The 18296-nt window shown below is 35.2% G+C and overlaps 2 protein-coding genes across 2 annotated transcripts in view; both read right to left on the bottom strand.

Annotated features, from left to right (window-relative positions):
* LOC126792102 (uncharacterized) overlaps positions 1-2143 on the bottom strand; it is a 5327-nt gene extending 3184 nt beyond the window's left edge. The window contains exons 1-3 of the mRNA XM_050518592.1: positions 2122-2143; positions 713-902; positions 347-418 (exon numbers count right to left, since the gene is read on the bottom strand). Coding sequence (XP_050374549.1) covers positions 347-418; positions 713-715 — 75 coding nt within the window. The 5' untranslated portion in view covers positions 716-902; positions 2122-2143. The remainder of the gene's footprint in view (positions 1-346; positions 419-712; positions 903-2121) is intronic.
* A 4345-nt stretch (positions 2144-6488) lies between these two features.
* LOC126782756 (homeobox-leucine zipper protein HAT22) lies at positions 6489-8116 on the bottom strand. Its single transcript, XM_050508067.1, has 3 exons — positions 7517-8116; positions 7330-7409; positions 6489-7050 (listed from the first exon to the last, which is right to left on the bottom strand). The coding sequence occupies exons 1-3, from the start codon at positions 8084-8086 to the stop codon at positions 6753-6755; spliced, it is 948 nt and encodes a 315-aa protein (XP_050364024.1). The 5' UTR covers positions 8087-8116; the 3' UTR covers positions 6489-6752.
* Between the last annotated feature and the right edge of the window lie 10180 nt (positions 8117-18296).

Here is an 18296-nt window from a genome sequence, read left to right as displayed (position 1 = left end):
ACCAACAAGTATTACTAGCAGTAGTAAAGGTGTTTGTTCTAATGCAGAAAAGGTGCTGGAAGCATTCCAGCTCTTATATTAGTAATCAAAAACTAACACCATACATAGTTGCTTCTAAATTTCTACAGATGCAAAAAATCTATCTGTAGAAACCTCATTTGGGGAAACAAATACATTGTCGAATTCTTGAAGCATTACAGAAACCTAACGATGCTAAACTATAAGTGATAGTTCTAAAGCCAAAGTCATAAACCATATACGGTTGGGGATGATTCCAACCAAAAAATGCTACATCTATAAACATATATGACCAAATTTAACACAGGATGAATGAATAAACATTTACCTCAGAGTACACAGCACGGTAAAAGGTGGAGGCTTTAGCCAGCTCTCTGCATCTACTCTGCTCACTACATTCCTGCAGCCTCAGCAGTTTGGTATTACATCAGCCCATGCATCAACAAATACATAACGAACACCGGGTTCAATTGACTAATACATTATCTACATTTTGGGTTTGTTAACGTTATAATCCCCAACCCACGTTCGTCAACTCTAACATACAGCCATATTGTCTGTAACAAATACACAAACTTCAATATGATGCAAACATTCGGAACATCCAGCAAAACTTGTGGGGCATTTCTGTCATTCCATTTCAGACAATGGCAAATACCCACAACCCAAATCAGAGAAGAAGAATGGGACTTACCATTTTGCTTCGAACCTGGGGAGGACGCTGGTAAAGGTCGAGTCTTGGGCAGTTGTTAACTTCATATAGTTCATACGAATGACTCGTCGACCGGATTCGATTCCAGGTCTATGAAGCTAAGCTTGGTTGTCCAGTGGGCTTTGAGGCTTATACTTTATCGGCCAGAGCCCAAATACATATTTATTGCTTTCTGCACCAAAATGGCAAAATTGGTCAAGTGATTAATTCCATTTTAAAGATTTATCCCTGCCTATATATGAAATAGTAAGAGTGCGGCTATTACTACCTCATAGTTCACTGTCTTAGTTCCACATTCTCTTTTTACCCCACAGTTTTATTTTTTAATTACTTTGTTCACACAATTATAATTCCTAAAAGTCTGCAATTACTACTACACATAACTAGGTTTTGTAAATATTAAATGGGGTCATGAGTTCATTTGTATGTATACCAATAGTACTTTTTTTTGAAGTTAAAAATAACATCTAAGAAAACAAATTCGATCATATTGAAGTCCAAATCCCAACAAAAAAAAACCAAAACACGCTCTTCAATTTAACAATATTGCATAAGTATAAAGATTTTGATCTTTTCATTAGTTTCAATTTTAACTATTATATATATATATATATATATTAATAGATAAAATAAAAATGGATTACAAATTTAAATAACTTATTATCTAAGAATATTACAGTAATTTTACATCAGAATATTACAGTATTTTAATAAATCAATAGATTAAGGAATGAGCAAACAGTGGGTTAGCAATAGCCGTACTCAATACTAATCATTCAATCAATCATGTAATTGCAGTAAAATAACATATTACATATGAGGACAAACATATTTTATTGTGAATCGTATCCAACTTCTCTACATGAATTGTCATGCAAGCATTAAATAAATGATTTGAGAAGCTGTTCAACTATAAGTCGCATCTCTACATGTTCACACCGTGCTTACGTTTTTACGCGTGCAAAATAAGTCAAACAAAAACTATGAAGTTTATTATGACTTAAGTTTGTGTAGTCTAACTGCGAGAAATACAAGTGTCTGAAATTTAATAAAGAAGAAAATTCTTTAAATGATTAGTTACACAATACTTAACCCCAAGTATGTCTGAAACTGGGTGTGTTGTATATTCACTATCAGCCTCAACTATTAAATCCAGAAACGACTAGGTCGGCTTCCACATTAAGGACACAACTAATTCCTGGCTATCCATATTGAAACACTCTTATCCTCATTTAGCTACAGACATATCACCTGCTCCGTCAAACCCGGATCCCTAATTTTCTGTCTTCTCGTTCAGAAACCAACCAAAGTCTACTCGGGAGTGGCAAGAACAGCACGCAAATACGTAATGCCCTAGCTAGCCTACAGAGAGAACAAAGCTAAGCTCAAACCTGAAGACCAAGTCTGGTGTTGATCAGTTTGTTTACCAGTCAGATTCTCGAAGCTCATTTCCTTTGTTTGAACTTTGAAACTTGACTAGCCAACTGCTTCAGTTGTGGCACAGATGACTCATTCACACGTGTAATTCCTACTTAGTCACAAGCAGCAGCCTATGAATCATAATCCATGATTGAGGATGATTCATAGAACCTAATTTTTCCTTTTCTTTTCCTTTTTCGCTGGCGATGAGTCATATGATTGGCACCATTATTCAAATACGTAGTTCGTGTTTGCTACCATAAGCATGTTTAAGCTTTCTGGTATATATGAAACATAGAGATCACTCTAGAGCCAGTTGCTGTCGAGGATGACTGATTACACTATGTAATAAAGTATTAGATTGATTAAGTTAAGACAAAGACGTACTGGATAATTTTAAGATTCGTGTAACTCATAGGTCTTCAAACGTGGTGTTAACTTTGTGCCTGTATATCTATATATAAATTAAACTTGAATACAAAACACGTACTACTCATTTCGTTCTCATATATAACACACGTAGCGTGCTAAACCGTGAACGGTGATCACATTTGTCGTTTGCTTCTGGGGTTAATTAAATAGTCTCATAGTACATAACTAACCCTTAACACGTACTTATATAATTTGAGCATGCATTTTTGGATTCCCTTCCCAATAATAATCAAACAATAAATTCTATATATCAATCTGCCATCGTCGTTATTTGATAAAACAATGAAATAGATCGATCTACAAGTTTTTATCATCGATTTCAGGCTATTCTAATATCAAAATCATTCTTGTACGTATGTGTCTATTCAAGCAAAACATCATGTCATTATATGAATAGTATCTTACTTTTCATTTTCAGAGGCTCAAATTAATTCTTAAATGACTTAATTTTCCTAAATCATCGTTTTGAAATTATAGGTTCTTAATTCGAAATTTGAATACCTTTGTCCACAGTATTCTCCACATGTGATGATCGCGGCTTGATATGATAAGAGTACGAAATTCAGTATACATTTTTGTCTTCATGCATGAGTTAATTGCATTTCATATAATTAGCGTAGAGCTACTAAGCATAAATTATTAAATTATCTAGAATTCTATCCTAATTATCTTGATCGAAACAGAACAGCCGACAAAGTATCCAATAGAAGACATGTGTTTTCCGGTCCCATTTGTTTATATCGTTACGTATGTGCACACGTAGATTGGAATCTACAATTAGGGCAGAGATTAAGCATCAAAACCTTTATTAAAATCATTCACGACCCTACACTTTTTGCCTTGAAAATTATAATTTTCATAAATAAAAGGTTGTCCCCCCTTATTATCCCCCTCCTCACAAGACAACAAATAATTATCCCAAATTAGATTTGACGAATCTGAATAATATCCTAATATAGCAAAAAGATAAAGAAAAAAACGCAAATAGAAACTAGAGGCAAATAGCTTTCAGAGTCCTCTGGCAATCAAGGTTGGAATTCAGAGGTTGGAAGGGACTTTGATATTTGATCGTGATGATGATGATCGTGACAGAAAATATGGGTGATGAAAGTGATGATGAGACCATAAGACAAAGGAGGGTTCTCTTCCCCGAAAGTTCACTCTTTTCCTGGAAAATTCCCCTCATGATTTTTTGGTCCATACTCCACACCATTCATTATAAGTGATGTGTGGACTATTTCAGAACAATCGAATTATCGAACAACCTTTCTCATTCTTCATGATTGCGTCTCATTAACGTAAACATGTCATTTTGCTAACTTCCCTTTAATCAGGATCATTTGTTTGAGTAATTATTGATAGCTCCACTCAAATATTTCTACATGTCGACGAGACTACCACTTCCGCTCAAATTTTCTTTTCTAAATCATTCAAATGTTTCGTAGGTTGATTTATCGGTCTTCATTTTTTTTTTCTCGTATTTTGAGGAATATGAAGGTATCACGTTCGTCGGTTGAAAGTTGAAACTAAACTTGAATATAAAGTATGTGTTATAATTTAGTAGATATATATGTTAAGAGTAGAATGTTTAGGAGATACAAATGTGGATCATATAGTTTCAGTGTCATCCGAATTTTTGCAATTTAAAACAGATTTTAAGAATATTTGAAGGAATACTTAAGCTGTGTTTTAAAACCCATTTAAGACGTGTTAATACCAAAAGGTTAGTATTTTTTTATTCGAAGTACAAGATTTCTTCAATTTCATCTAAAGGCTTAACAAAGAATAAGCAAGTGCATAAACAAGTGATTGGTGGGATTAAGGGGGTGTATTCAATCTAGTTTCAAATGATTTTGTTTGAATATTTATAATTTGTGGAGTTTTACTGAATTGCAGAATCTATGGATTATTTAAACTCTGTATGGATTTGAGAAGAATCTATTGTATTGTATTTTGAAGATTTTAATAGATTTTACGATGGTATGTTGGCAAGATTTACTAGTTACTTACATCTTTATTAATTTTATACATACATGTTAAGCAATAACAAACATCCCTATGTATTATTAGGGATTAATATCTCATTTTTACATAATCCTAAAGTCACATGAGTTTGATTCAATTCTATAAACTTTCATAAGCATCGATAAAACAAAGGTACAAGATCAATATCACAAATGTGCAACTATCTTGAATGAGGATCAAAGATATAATAACAATTTTATAAACTTTCACCCAATTAACATTCAATAATATTCTAAAATCTGAAATTTGATTGTTATTCAATTGATTTTTTTAGCAAAACAACTATTAGTACAATTATAAAAACAACCATCATTTCTTTTTTGCCTACAACAATTATACCAAATCATAAGAAAAACCCATAAAATTGATTTGAGCAATTAAAATAAAACACATGATTAAGAACATAAAAAATTTCGATCTTATTGAGAGAGAGAGAAAAAAAAAATACATCAAAATCTCATGTCTAGATGCTTGATTTCTAACAAGCATAATATAGTGTAAAAATACTTCAAATCTAACAAAATCAACTAATAAATGAAATAATTCAAAATCAATCTATTTTTGAATACCACCAGAATTCATAGGAGTTTTTAAAATCTTAATTGAATACCTTGAGATTTTAATGGATTGTTTAAAATTTTAATTAAATACCACAAGATTTCAAAAAATTCCTAAAATATAAGAAAATCATATAGAATCTTAGTTAAATACACCCCCTTAAGATTAGAGTTGTAAGGAAACTATGTTCATTTGCTTCGAATATATATGTATCTGGCTTTTATCCAAGATGGGATTTTAAGAATTTTAACCAATGGTGCGTCGGCCCCATATTTTGATCAAATTGGAGAAGAAGGCTTGTCTGACTTTCACACAAAATCTTATCATAAGATTTTGTGAAACAAAGGAGAGGAAAGATGGGGCTTTAGGGCCATTGGCACATCACGTGGGATTCGACCCTACTGGTCTCCATAGCATGTCACGTGACCACAATCCCCTCCGCAATCTCAGTTTTCTTATTTTCTGACTGAATCATCATCTATTCCTTTCTTTATCCTCACGCTTTCTCACCACCGATTTTAGTGGTAATAGTTTTAGAAGGAGCAGACACTTCCCTCCCTCACCCTCTATATGTTCCCAAGAAACTGAATTAGAGACAGAAACATGTGAGCTAACGTCCCATTTCTCTTTGATCAAAAAAAAAAAAAAACGTCCCAAATCCCACTCTTACTTCTTGTGCAATCATCAACTCTCTAATTATATTGTTTCTTAGACATACCATAAATTTTTTTTTTAAAGAATGGCTAGTGTAACTGCCTTCGAGTCTTAATTGAAGAAACGGCTGAATATATAGGGAAAAGATTAAGCCTAAACCCCTACTTATAAAAGATCTAGAATACTATCAATATTCTCCAACGATTCAAGAATCTTACGATTGTAATCTTCATCCACCAGAACGAACAGTAAAAGGCACTATAAGAGGGCTGCGAGTTAAGACGTGATGAGCTTATTGGACGTGATTTGAAGAGTGATTGGTGGGATGGGAACAAAAACAAAAGTGATGACCTAGTTTCACGGTTATTGTTTCTTCATTTGGAGCCTTGGAGGTAGACATGAGGTATTTGCGGTAGATATTTTTTCATACTCAGATAATGAATTATCCAAATACCTAACTCTTGTTTGGTCCCAGATAATTGAATCCCGTATGATATTGCAGTAGAAGATATCTGTTGCAGGTAGAAGAGTATACAAGGCGATTTCCATCTTTCATTTCAACCAATTGTTATGCATGAGTACCTCTTGTCGTTTGTCTTAGACTCTTTGTATGCACATTTTCACATGCTCTTTACAACTTAAACTATGCAATGCTTTGTTTAAAATAAACTCACAAAAGATAAATAGTTATATTCCATTCATATATCGTTCAAAGATTTACAAACAAACTCAATAAAAGTAGAGGTAAATCATCCGTAATTACTATAATATATCTCTACAAATTAATTATAATAAACCCTTTGACTACAAGCCCTTAACCAAAAGAAAAATAGGGGTTACGGGAGGGGGCTGGATATCTCTCTCTTTTTGTTTATCTAATTCATGATCCTAATTGATAAAGTATTTAATTAATTAATACCCTAATTATAACTAATTAACAAGCTGCAGAAGAATTGGTGAAGGGATTATAGAAGTGAGGCTTTGGATGAGCAATAGAAAACGGGCCCTTATTTGGATTAGCACCATCGCTTCCCACGCCTCCGATCCTTTCACAAGAAGGACACATGGTGAGCGTCGCCGCCGGCATGTGCATGAACAACGGTTGTTGTTGGCTGAGTTTCAGTGCTTTGAGTTCTTGTACCTCCTTCTGTAGCCTCCGGTTCTCATCTGTCAGAGTTTCACAGCATTTCTTCAAAAACTCACAGTCCACCTCTGTTTGCTTAAGCTTGGTCCTGCAACCAAGTAACCAGAAAACATCTTATTAGTTTCTAATTTCCACCAGTATGGGTTTGCTCTTTTAATGCGCGCAAAGTTGGTTAGTCGATCGGTCGATATAAAACTGTAAAAAGTCACAATCACACGGGATCCACCTGCTTCACCCTATGAAGGTACGTGGTTAACAAAAACCCGTTATTGATTTTTGTTTAAAGAAAGCAGTTTATGAACTTTGGCAGAAAATCTTTAATCTGATTTGTGAACTTGAAGATGATCAGAGTGGGAATTTTAATTACCTGGCCCTCCTGTTTTGGAACCAGACTTCTACTTGTCGGGGCCTCAAACTTAACTGCCTGGCTAAAGCTTGCTTTTGCTTCTGTAATTTAACCCAGTAATAACAATATCAGTTTTTAGTTTATTTTCACATAAACAAATAAAAATATTAATGTTGTCGATGGAGAAGGAGAGGGAGAGGTGAATTACAGGATTGAGAGTGCTGTGTTGTTTGAAGCTTTCTTCTAAGAGGGCAGATTGCTCTTTGGTGAGCCTGAGCTTTTTTCTTGCATTAGGACCATCTTCATCTTCATCACTAATCACTCTGGAAGAGACCTTCTCAACTTCAACCTCCTCACTGCTGAGGTCTCGCTCCCTCTTGACCACTCTACCACTCGAGAAGGAATTAGAAACCGCGCTATGACTATTATGAGGAGACCCTTGCCTGTACAAATCAAGACTATTCCCTTGATGATCATCCTCATGAAAACTATTTCCAGAGAGACCCAGAGTTAAAGATGGCTCAAAGGAATTAGGCTTCTTCAGCATGGGATGGTGATGAGCCTTTTGTTGAGTAGGACTGGTGCTATCTTGGGAAGCTGTGAGACCTAAGCCTAAGACAAGGCCTGTGCTACAAGCATGATGATCATCAAAACCCATTTGGAAGCTAGAAGATTTGTCTCTGTGTTCTTTCTTTTGCTTTGTTGTGTTGAAATGGGGAATTGGGGGAGAGGGTGGAGTGAATATATATATATGGTTTTGAAGAAGGGAGGAGAGCATGAAGCAAATAGAGGAATTAGGAATGAGACTTTTGGGTGGGTGGGTGGGTTGGTTATGATTATTAATCAAACCAGAGAATGAGTATAGGAACGAATCTGAGGCATTGGGAAATTACGACGGTACCTCAACTCAAACTCCCCTCTTTCTACATAGGTTGACCATTCGAGCCCCACTACCAAATTATTATACACAAATAATAACAAACAAACAATAACACTCCCTCTCTCATATCATATGCTATGAATATTATGGCAGTGGGAAACACATCAAGAAAATGATACGCTTGAGTTAGCCACCCATTAACATGCCAAATTTAACTATTGCTACCCACTTTAATTTTCTTTTCATGTATAAATATATTGGTTCCTACTCTTTTATATGTGTCAATTATTGGGCACACTTTTGCTATGCTTTACTTGTGTTGTGTCCTATAAGGCTATAACTACTAGTCTGTGTTACTATTTTAATTTTTGTGTCCTTCTTGAAGAATTATTGTTAATAATAATATCCAATTAGGGTGTGGGTTTTTGCTCATTCAAAGTTGCTTTAGCTAATTGGCAAAAAAGAAATGAAAATTTATGACAAGTCTATGATTGGATACTAATCAGTTCCTTTTAGAAAACATACCCACATGAACTGTCTCCCACTCCATGCTTGCTACAACTTGCTAGAGATATGGGACGTGCATCATATTTATGTGTCACACTTTGTTGCTTACCAATATTGCATTTTAAGCTTACTTTATATAATTCGAATGATGGCTACCTAGGTATATAAGGTGGAAAATTATATAGCGAACTTCATACAATATATTAAATCATGTGATTAAGAGACGCACTATTATACATAAAAGTGAAATTAATATCATGTGATTAGTATACAAATTGTTACGACCTGGATTTTTTATCGTAGTTATTATTGTTTAAGCCTAGGTATGATTTTTACCGTTACCCGAATTTTAAGTTTTTGGCGTTGAGTTAGTCGTAAACGGAGTTCGACGAAGAAAGACTCGATTAAGAAAGTTACTATTTTCTAGTAGGGGATAGTTTTTAAGGAGGTAAGTTTCCATTTTGGGAAGGAAGAGAAAAAAAACGAAAAGGAAGTCAAAATTTTCCCTATGCCCCCGACCCCCTTTATGCTCGTCATCTTTCCATCGACGGATCGTCGCCAGCCGGCCATACCACACCGGCGCTCCAGTTCCGTTCGGAAGCTAGCTCGGCCCTTTACATTTCTAGGTTGGTGGCCGACCCTATCTCGCCACCAAGAAGGAGCGGCATCGCCTAGAAGCTCTGCCATCACCGCAACCCACCTCTCATCGGAACTCCCTCCTTCGGCCACCATAGCCCAAATTGTTTAGTGTGTTTTGAAGGTCTCCTCTCAAGCAACAATCTCTTCAAAAGAATCGAACCAATTTGAAGGGTAGGTACCTGAATCGATGATTTGAAATTCTAGGGTTTATAATTTAAGGGTTTTTCAAATTTCTTGAAATTGGATTGTTTAGGCTTGAAATTGGTTGTTGTTATAGTTGAGAAAATTGTTAGAAATATTGTTATGTTGTGGTGATGAAATTCGGTGGTCATTGGTGGTTGTCGGAGTAGGAGCGGCACGTGGAGCGGCCGCCGCATTACAAGAGTTGTTTTTATGGGCGGTTTGAGTCGTTTGATGGTTGAGGATGGTGTATGAATTTTTATGGATTTTTTGGAGGACTTTTGGGTAGAATGCAATTATTTCCCCAATTTAATTGATTAAAGAGATGAGATCTCGTTAGTCGGAGAACTCTTGGTATTAAGATCATATAATATTTTGGAGAGTGTACGGAGGTTGTTGGTGAAGTTGGACAATTCTCTATTGAAATTCAAACAATTTAGGTTATGTTTTGTTATTTTATGAATGATAGAATTCAATTATATAAATGTCTCTTAAACATAACGAGGAGACTTCGGATAGATCCTCGACGTAGTTGGGATACTGTGAGTGGACTTTTTTTTTAAATTAAATGCGTGCATGAGTATTTAGAATTTAATGATTTTGGCGTTATATGAAGTTATTATTTTTCTTGATTACTTATAATGATTTCCATTGGTTTGATTTGGAAATAAATATGAGAATTATATACACCTTATTGATATCTTGGAGTTTGTCTATTACTTATCTGGAAATGAGATTCTCGAAATTTTTATGGTTATATTTTGTACCATTAATATTTATTTCAGAAATGAGATTTTCAGAAAATTAATATATTTTTGAAATATTTTCTTAGGCATGTCGGATATGCCCTTGACTATTTTGATGTCATACATTTTGAGACCATTTATTATGCTAGCAAGATGTTCCATTTCCGCCTGAGAGGCGATGTGATATAGTCGGCAATATCACGACAGTCTAATACCCTCTCTGTTAACATGACGTGACGTTATTGGGAGTATGAGAGTATCTGTTGCCCGGGGGACATATTGTATGAATTATTTATTTATTCTTTTTATTTATTTTATTTAGACTAGCGAGACTAGTCCACTCTTCATAATTATTCTTATTTATTTTACTGTGACTAGCAAGGCTAGTCTACTCTTATTAATTATTCTACTTATTTTCATTTAGACTAGTGGGATTAGTCTACTCCTTGTAATTATTCATTTATTTTATTTTGACTGGCATTGCTAGTTCATCTTGTCTAATGACATGCCATTAATATGTTTACGTAAAACATGCATGCATGTATTTTTCTTACTTAATGGAAATTTGGGGAAGTATTAAAGTTGATATCATTTATCTATTTTTGTGCACTCACTCTAACGTTTTAAATACTTTATGCTGGACCATTCGGTTTAAATCGCCTAGTGTGCAGGCTAGCTGATTCTCCTTACTAGCAACCGAGACCTAGAGCCGTCGCCACATTTCCAGACTGTAGGTTACACGTTTAACCTACAAGACCTTGTGTTTACTTCCTTTTAGTTGCTCTGGATACCATGGGACTTTTTCTTATGTTGTAGAAGAATGTTGGATTTAAGTTGTGTAATTTACAATTGGGATATTTGATGTTGGAGATGAGATTTGATATTTGGAGTGTCATTGTATGTTTTTCGCAGGTTGGGTCGTCTAGTTTTAAGGAAGACTGTGACGAAATTTTGACATAACTCCTTTGTTAGTGGTCCCTGCACAACATACTCTAGATATGTATCAAATACATAATAAATGTTTAGATTTGTTGATGATTTTTATTTTTGTTACTTCTTGCTTATGATTTATTAGAAAAGGGGTGTGCACTATATATCTTGCATTGCATATATGTACGTATTTAGTGTGTCATTGGCTACGCTTCTTTGTTTCAATGTTTGTTTTTGTGGGAAAGGCAAAGGGAGAGGGAGAAAGTAAGGAAGGTAGGTAGAAGACAGACATTGGCACCATAGGAGAGTTTACTTGAATTGAATTCAAAAGAGTTATAATGGTGCCATGAGAATATGATTCATCAACAAGAATCCGGAATATCTTTGCTTAACTAGAAAGTTGATGTGAAGTTGTAGTGTGTGTGTGTTTGGGACCTACTATTCTCTATGTACACGATCATGTACAATAATAAGCACTTCTAATAATAGTTGCTTTGTCGGCGAAGCTGATGAGTAGTTAGGTCACCCATAAAACATGATAAACCTAAAATAATGGCAAAGCCAAGAAGACGCCAAAGCTTCTATTGCATGCTTACAATTAACTCCAACCATAATCTTTCTAACAGCAGGAAATAAGTAATGGTTTGAGTTAATTAAAAAAGTCCCGACGACAAGTCATCGATCAAAATTGTGTGGCGCATGCAGTTCGAGCTAGTTCTGTTCCACGCATCATATAATTAGATAGAATCAATTAACGATCGTTTATGAAAATAAAGTTCTTTTAGCTTCTCAAGTTGGAAACGGGACCGATCTGAAGCTATATAGAGAGCAGATTCTACACACTCTAAGGTGCATTTGCATTAATAGCATGCAAGTCAGTTATGTATGTTGTTAGTTCTTCAACTCAATTATTACTCCTTAACGCCTTAGTGGTTGGGTGTATATATAGAACGTCACTTTATTTTCGCCTCAATTTCCATTGTTACTAATCATACTGAGATTAATCAATATGCTATTTTCAACTTCATCTTCATCGATCCCCACTCGAACAATAGTGTCATTTGAATAGTTGATGATTATGCATCCATGTGATAATACTTTCTTAATTAATTAAACAAGCAATTAAAATTACATTAGATCGGAGTGGGTTTTGAATGACCATGCATGCGTCCATGCTGATCATCTCGCGAATATATAGATACAACTTTTAAGCTAAACAAGACTAGCTAGTTTATGATTGATCCACCCTAATTCATGTACTTGACCTGCGTATGGCCAACTAATTAATTAAATTAATCAAATCTTGTAAAAGCTAATATTTTTTTCTTTATTTTCCGGCTAACATGGGATAAACGTGAGTAATTATTTGATGATTACGGATGAAGGTATAACATATATATAGTTTGGCTGCCTATGTTTTGTGGTTCGCCCTAGTTCTAGTATCCACCCAAAAAGTTCAATGCTTTTGATATTAATATTAATATTTAGCGAGCTAGTTACTTTGTAATTTTGTATACAAGATAAAGTTTTGTTCATTAATTTTGTGATTAAATTATTAGTAATTATATAATAAAATAATAGTTATCAATTATCTGATAATCACCAACCCTTAAGTTATTAACAATGAAATTTCAAGAATTTCATTCAATAAATCGTATAATCGGTGGAAGTATATCATTAGATTACAGCATTAAGTGTCTCAACAAATGGTCAAGAGACCATTACTTAATTAGCTTGGTAAAGAAGCACGGAGTTGGATCGTAGGACACACCACTTGGAAAGAGATGCACGGAGACACCAGGTACACTAGATCGAAAGCCGCCATGCATGCATGTCCGTTTTCTACACGCTCAAACCCTAAATTTGCCGCGCGCCAAGCTCCAATTGGTATGAGCAAACTATCATAATTTGAGGAAACGGATGGTATGCACCACGGTGTGCAGCCAACGTTGAATATTTTACCCATATTTAGGTAATCTCAGCCCTTAACTTATAGCATTCATTCCTAGCCATTAGATTTTTTTTCAGCCATCAGTACCCTTAATTAACAGTTGACAAATTGTTGACTAACCTAAAAAGGAGTAGAACACACTGGGTTTCATCCTCACGGGTCTTTGGAGAAAAATATTGGAATTTGGCCGTGCGGCGCTTGCTTGCAGGGGTGTGGCCGGATCTAAAAATTTGGTAGGTGACTAGGTGTTGGTGAGGGCTCAGAGGAAACAATAGGAGATGGCTGTCTTCAATTGCTATCAAGATAGGCAACGCTGCATCAAGTTTTGTGAGAACATGAAATCGATTTCAATCGGGTCGGATCCTCAATAGCTGTAGCGGCATCCAACAACGGTCGGAGGTGTAATCAATGGGTTGTTCGTTTGACTGGTGGTGTAGTGGCATAGATGATTGTGACGAGCTATTCCAGATTTAGATATGTTCAAGGGTTTATGTACGTGATGGCTCTCCGGTAGCATGGCGGGACGAGTAGTAGTGACTTGTTGAAAATTGGTGCCGGTGGTTGGCAGTGGTGACCAAAGACCATATCTGAAATCGAAATTATTCAAACTCGATCTAGATTTGATGGTTATTTTTTTCTTATTTTTTTAAACGGAGGCCAACAGAATCTAACAGAGAACCTCACGTAGTGAGACACGTGTTTATGGTGTCTGCACACCGTTGAAACATGGAATACACTCTCGAAATTTTGACTTAATCCTATGGCTCGATCTTTTGAAAAACGAGGAATATATATTGAACCGGTATCCAACCGTTCAAAGCTCTTTAGTTCCCACTATTGACCCATAATATTCAAAACTCACTTTATGTACGTACCTAGACACAATGAATTCACATTACCAAATTGATGAGATACTTGTTCTCGAGTTTGTGAATTATTCTAGACGATACAATCTGGCATATGTAAGAAGGGATTAATATTCTAATGAGAAGGCATGCATGTATGTATCATGTATGAACCATCAAACCATTAATTTTCTCTTGGCAATTGAGGAAAGTGCTATCGTCGCGATTATAATCAATTTTCATTTTGTTTGAAAGGTTTATCCTTAGTTCCTTACAGCCATTATTTTTGGACCTCAAGTTGATCGATAGACATTGACTTTGACATGTTGGGAGAGTAACAAATGGTTTTATAACACAGTCGTATACGGATCAATTTAAAGGCATGATTGGAGAATCCGGATTGACGAGTCCTTTTTCTTATTCACTTTAATTAAGTAATTAGAATTATATATATATATATATAGTCTCTATCAAGAGTAAAGCTTCACTCAGAAATTACAGAGTGAAGTTCCAATTTTGGCACACTTTTCGTTCAAATTGTTTCACAATAAGCGATTTAATATTTAGGTATGTTATTCAAAATCATCTCTACAAAGTTTCATCCAATTTGACAATGGTTTGAGCTTTCAAAATTGAGATTTACACGAATGGTTCACATTGAACAGTTTTAATTCATTCATTGATTTAATCTAATTTCAATACATTAACGATGTCCGAATTGAATGAATTTTTGTAGAGATGATTTTGAATAACATACTTAAATATTAAATCGCTTATGGTGAAAAAATTTGACCGAAAAGTGTGTCAAAATTTGAATTTCAATCTGTAATTTTAGAATAAAACTTCACTCTGGATAGAGACTATATATATATACACACAAATTCGATATCAATGAAGTTAGAAGTGAGATAAAACCAAATAAACTAGTGGTGGATCTCGATCATGTGTCATTCACCCCTTATCCTGCCATTCCCCTTAATTAACGATTTTAAAATTAGGGCACAGAAGTTTTAATAAGATGAAGCTTAAATTGGGTGTGGAGCAGAGAGACTGACACGTGGAAATTAAGCGATGAGCTAGACTGCTAGAGGTTGGAGACAGGTAAGGAGCCCACCAATGATTTGGTATGATAGGGCATTTGATTCTGTGAGAGGTTTGGTGATTATGGAGCGCAGAAGTTGGCAACGTCATGGAGGGAGATAATTTGGGATAAGGTTATTTGTCTCTTGATCCCTATTCCTATGGAATCGGATGGTATACACCACGGTGCTCAAACACCGTTCTATATTTTAATAAAATCTAGACAATCGTAGCCGTTAATTTATCAAAACCAATCTCAATCATCAGATTCTTTCTTATTTTAAGAATCCCATCAGTTTCTCTTTAACGAAGCTCTATCTCTTCTCTCTACATCGGGACGAACCGACGCGGCTTTGCCGTTGTGTGCCGACGCCTTCCGGCCACCGTTGGCCAAGCAATCACCATCATTCAATTCATTTCCTTCTCCTCTGGAAAACCCATGCCTCTATGTAAGTTTCAAGCAAGCATTCGGCAAAACCAAAACATAGGCATATTGGAGGATTCGAAGTTCTTGGTGAAGAGTCAAGTTCCAGCGACCTTCTTCAATCCTTCTTGATAATCTCTCGGCTAGATTTGGGGCACCGTTGATGTTTCTTTATCCTCTGCCGGAGCACGGACGGTGGTCGCCTGAGAGGAGTTGGGTTTGGAATTAAGGATTCCGGGTTCATGTTCCGGGTTCGGGTCGGGGTTAACTGACGGTGACTAACAAAGGTTTTTGAAGAATCACTTGACTCATCACGTGGTACTGGTGCCCGCACACCCTAAGTACTAAATACACTCTCCTATTCCTATATGTTCCTATATAATTATCTCCTTTAAAGCCCAGCCGACCATGTCGCTCTTAGTAACCACTTGCCTTTTTGTGTCTGCGCGCATGTGTGCGCGCGCACAGTGAACACTGTTAGGGTTAGGGTTACTAATCATTCTAAGTATCTCCATCGCGTTAGGTTGAGTGTTCACATCATCACATGGTCTTATTTTAAACCCTAGTTTGATCGGTGATTTAAGAAATAGAATTACTCAGTTTGTATGCTAGCTCGGTTAACTCATCTCAATCAAATGTGTTAGTACCATTTTGACCTGTCAACCGTTGACAGTTTATGAGTTTATTCATTGCTTGACTGGATATATTGTTCAAGCTCAAATTAATAATATTCTGAACATAATTGGTTCTTCAGTTTTCTACAATTAACAATTAATCGTGCAAAAAATTAGTCAATGAAGTAAAATCACATGCATTTAACATTTAAGTGATTTAATTGTTACTACATATATTATACTATTAACCACCACTCACTACGTGTGTGTACAAATGGAGTTGACAGTTATATAAGGAAAGTTATTTACAGAGAGAGTTTTTTTTTTATATTCTCATTTTACCTTTTCTCTTCTTGTTCCTGAATTATATAATCTTATTTTAAAATAATATATGGTGGAAGAGTGTTCATGTATTTTCACACATGTTTTGATTGAAAAAGCCAGTTTACTTTATTATAATATAGATAATCATTATAACCTTTTCAATATACACATATATATATATATAATCATTTTAAGCTTCGATTGTTACTTGATCATATTCATATATTGAAAGGAATTCTGATCGATATGTTGAGTAAATTTTGCTGTCATATTCTAACCTATATAATCGATAGGTTAATTAATGAAGTCCGCTTAATCTGTATTTGGTTCTGGACGATATAGTACGTCTTCTTATTTTCCTTGACTAGCTAGCGAATTTTAATTAGTAAGAAATTATTTTAAAAAAATGACTGATATCTGATTGAGATACGTTGAATGATAGTATTGGTAAAAGATGTGATGGAGCTTGCTGTGCTTTATCCTCGTTCCTGGTTCATATATCATTGATGGTTCCTTAATATATAAGTAACAGTTGAGACTTGAGACTAGCTGCCAATTGTGCTTTTGAGCTTCTGCAACAAGTTCTCCGTGCCATTTTCAATTTTCACTAGCCAACAGAAAGAAAAGGAAAAAGCAAATTTTTGATAGCAACTTGAATTTTGGATATAAGAAGTATTCATGAATCTGTCGTACTAAAAAAAAAATGTGATTAGTCAGTATCATCATGCATCAGCAGTAGTTCTATACAGAAAGAAGATTTGAAAAGTTGAAACTGTTCTAGTGTCATCCTCTATGGTGGTAAAATTATAGTGCTGCAAGTACCCTAGCTGACTCACAAAAGCGAATTATAAGATTAATATCTCATACTATTGACAAATTAGGTCGAATACCCTAGTGTATAACGTACTCGTGATTAGATTAAAAAGAGTATAATGTTGTATTTTGATGTGAGATCTTTGCGATTTGGATCCAAATTGTTGAAGGAATAGTTGAAGGGATAAAACTATAGGAATATGATCGATGTGTACTTGTATAGATTTTAGTCTTTTAGATGGAGCGTATCCAACAAACGCACCGACTTTTGTTAAAGCAAAAGCCAAAAGAGGCTTTGGCTTGCCCCACTGGAACTCTATTCACCAAGCTTAAGACTTGTTAGTTGAGGCTTTTCCCACATAGCCTTCGTGCTTGCGTTGAAAGGTTGTCAAGAAAGCATTGAGACTCATGTCACCTCCACGCAACGGAGTACGTTCTAGCTTCAAATCATATGACAATTATATGAATTATATATCTTACACAGCAAAAATAAGTTATGGTGAAAGAAAGTCCTCGATCGATCAACCGAATAGAAATTGAGAAAAGAAAATTGTAGGGCTGTAATTCATGTTTATCGATCCAAGTTGTTTTACATGATCGAGTCCATGATCTAGAGGTTCATGATCCTCATATTATAGAGGATGTAAATCTTGCTATTGCCTGTCTTTCATTGTATCTATGATGGTTGATGCCGCATGGTAAACTTTTACACTGTTAGATAGTTTGGGGTTCAACAATGAGCTATATACTGATTAATACCCCTTTTTTTCTTTTAAAATGTTTAAACTTAAGCAAAAGTGTGGTGAAAATTAAGACAAGCATCAAAAGAATGCAGATTTCTAACCACAAACCATGTCAACATGCACAGTGAAGAAGTTATTTAAAGAGAATTATACTTCATCTTATGATGGCAGATGCTTCTATATGTATAGTAATTAGGAAATAAGAGATATATTGATAAGAAAAACCATATTTTAATCCAGCAGGAGACACTTGGGGTTGATGAAGCAATGCCATATTGACCTAGGTGGGTGCCAGTAAGGAGCAAAACACGG

This window comes from Argentina anserina, chromosome 1 (genome assembly GCF_933775445.1).
Source record: "Argentina anserina chromosome 1, drPotAnse1.1, whole genome shotgun sequence".
NCBI lineage: Eukaryota > Viridiplantae > Streptophyta > Magnoliopsida > Rosales > Rosaceae > Argentina > Argentina anserina.
The sequence above is the reverse complement of the archived record's forward strand: the minus strand, read 5'-3'. Positions and strand labels throughout refer to the sequence as shown.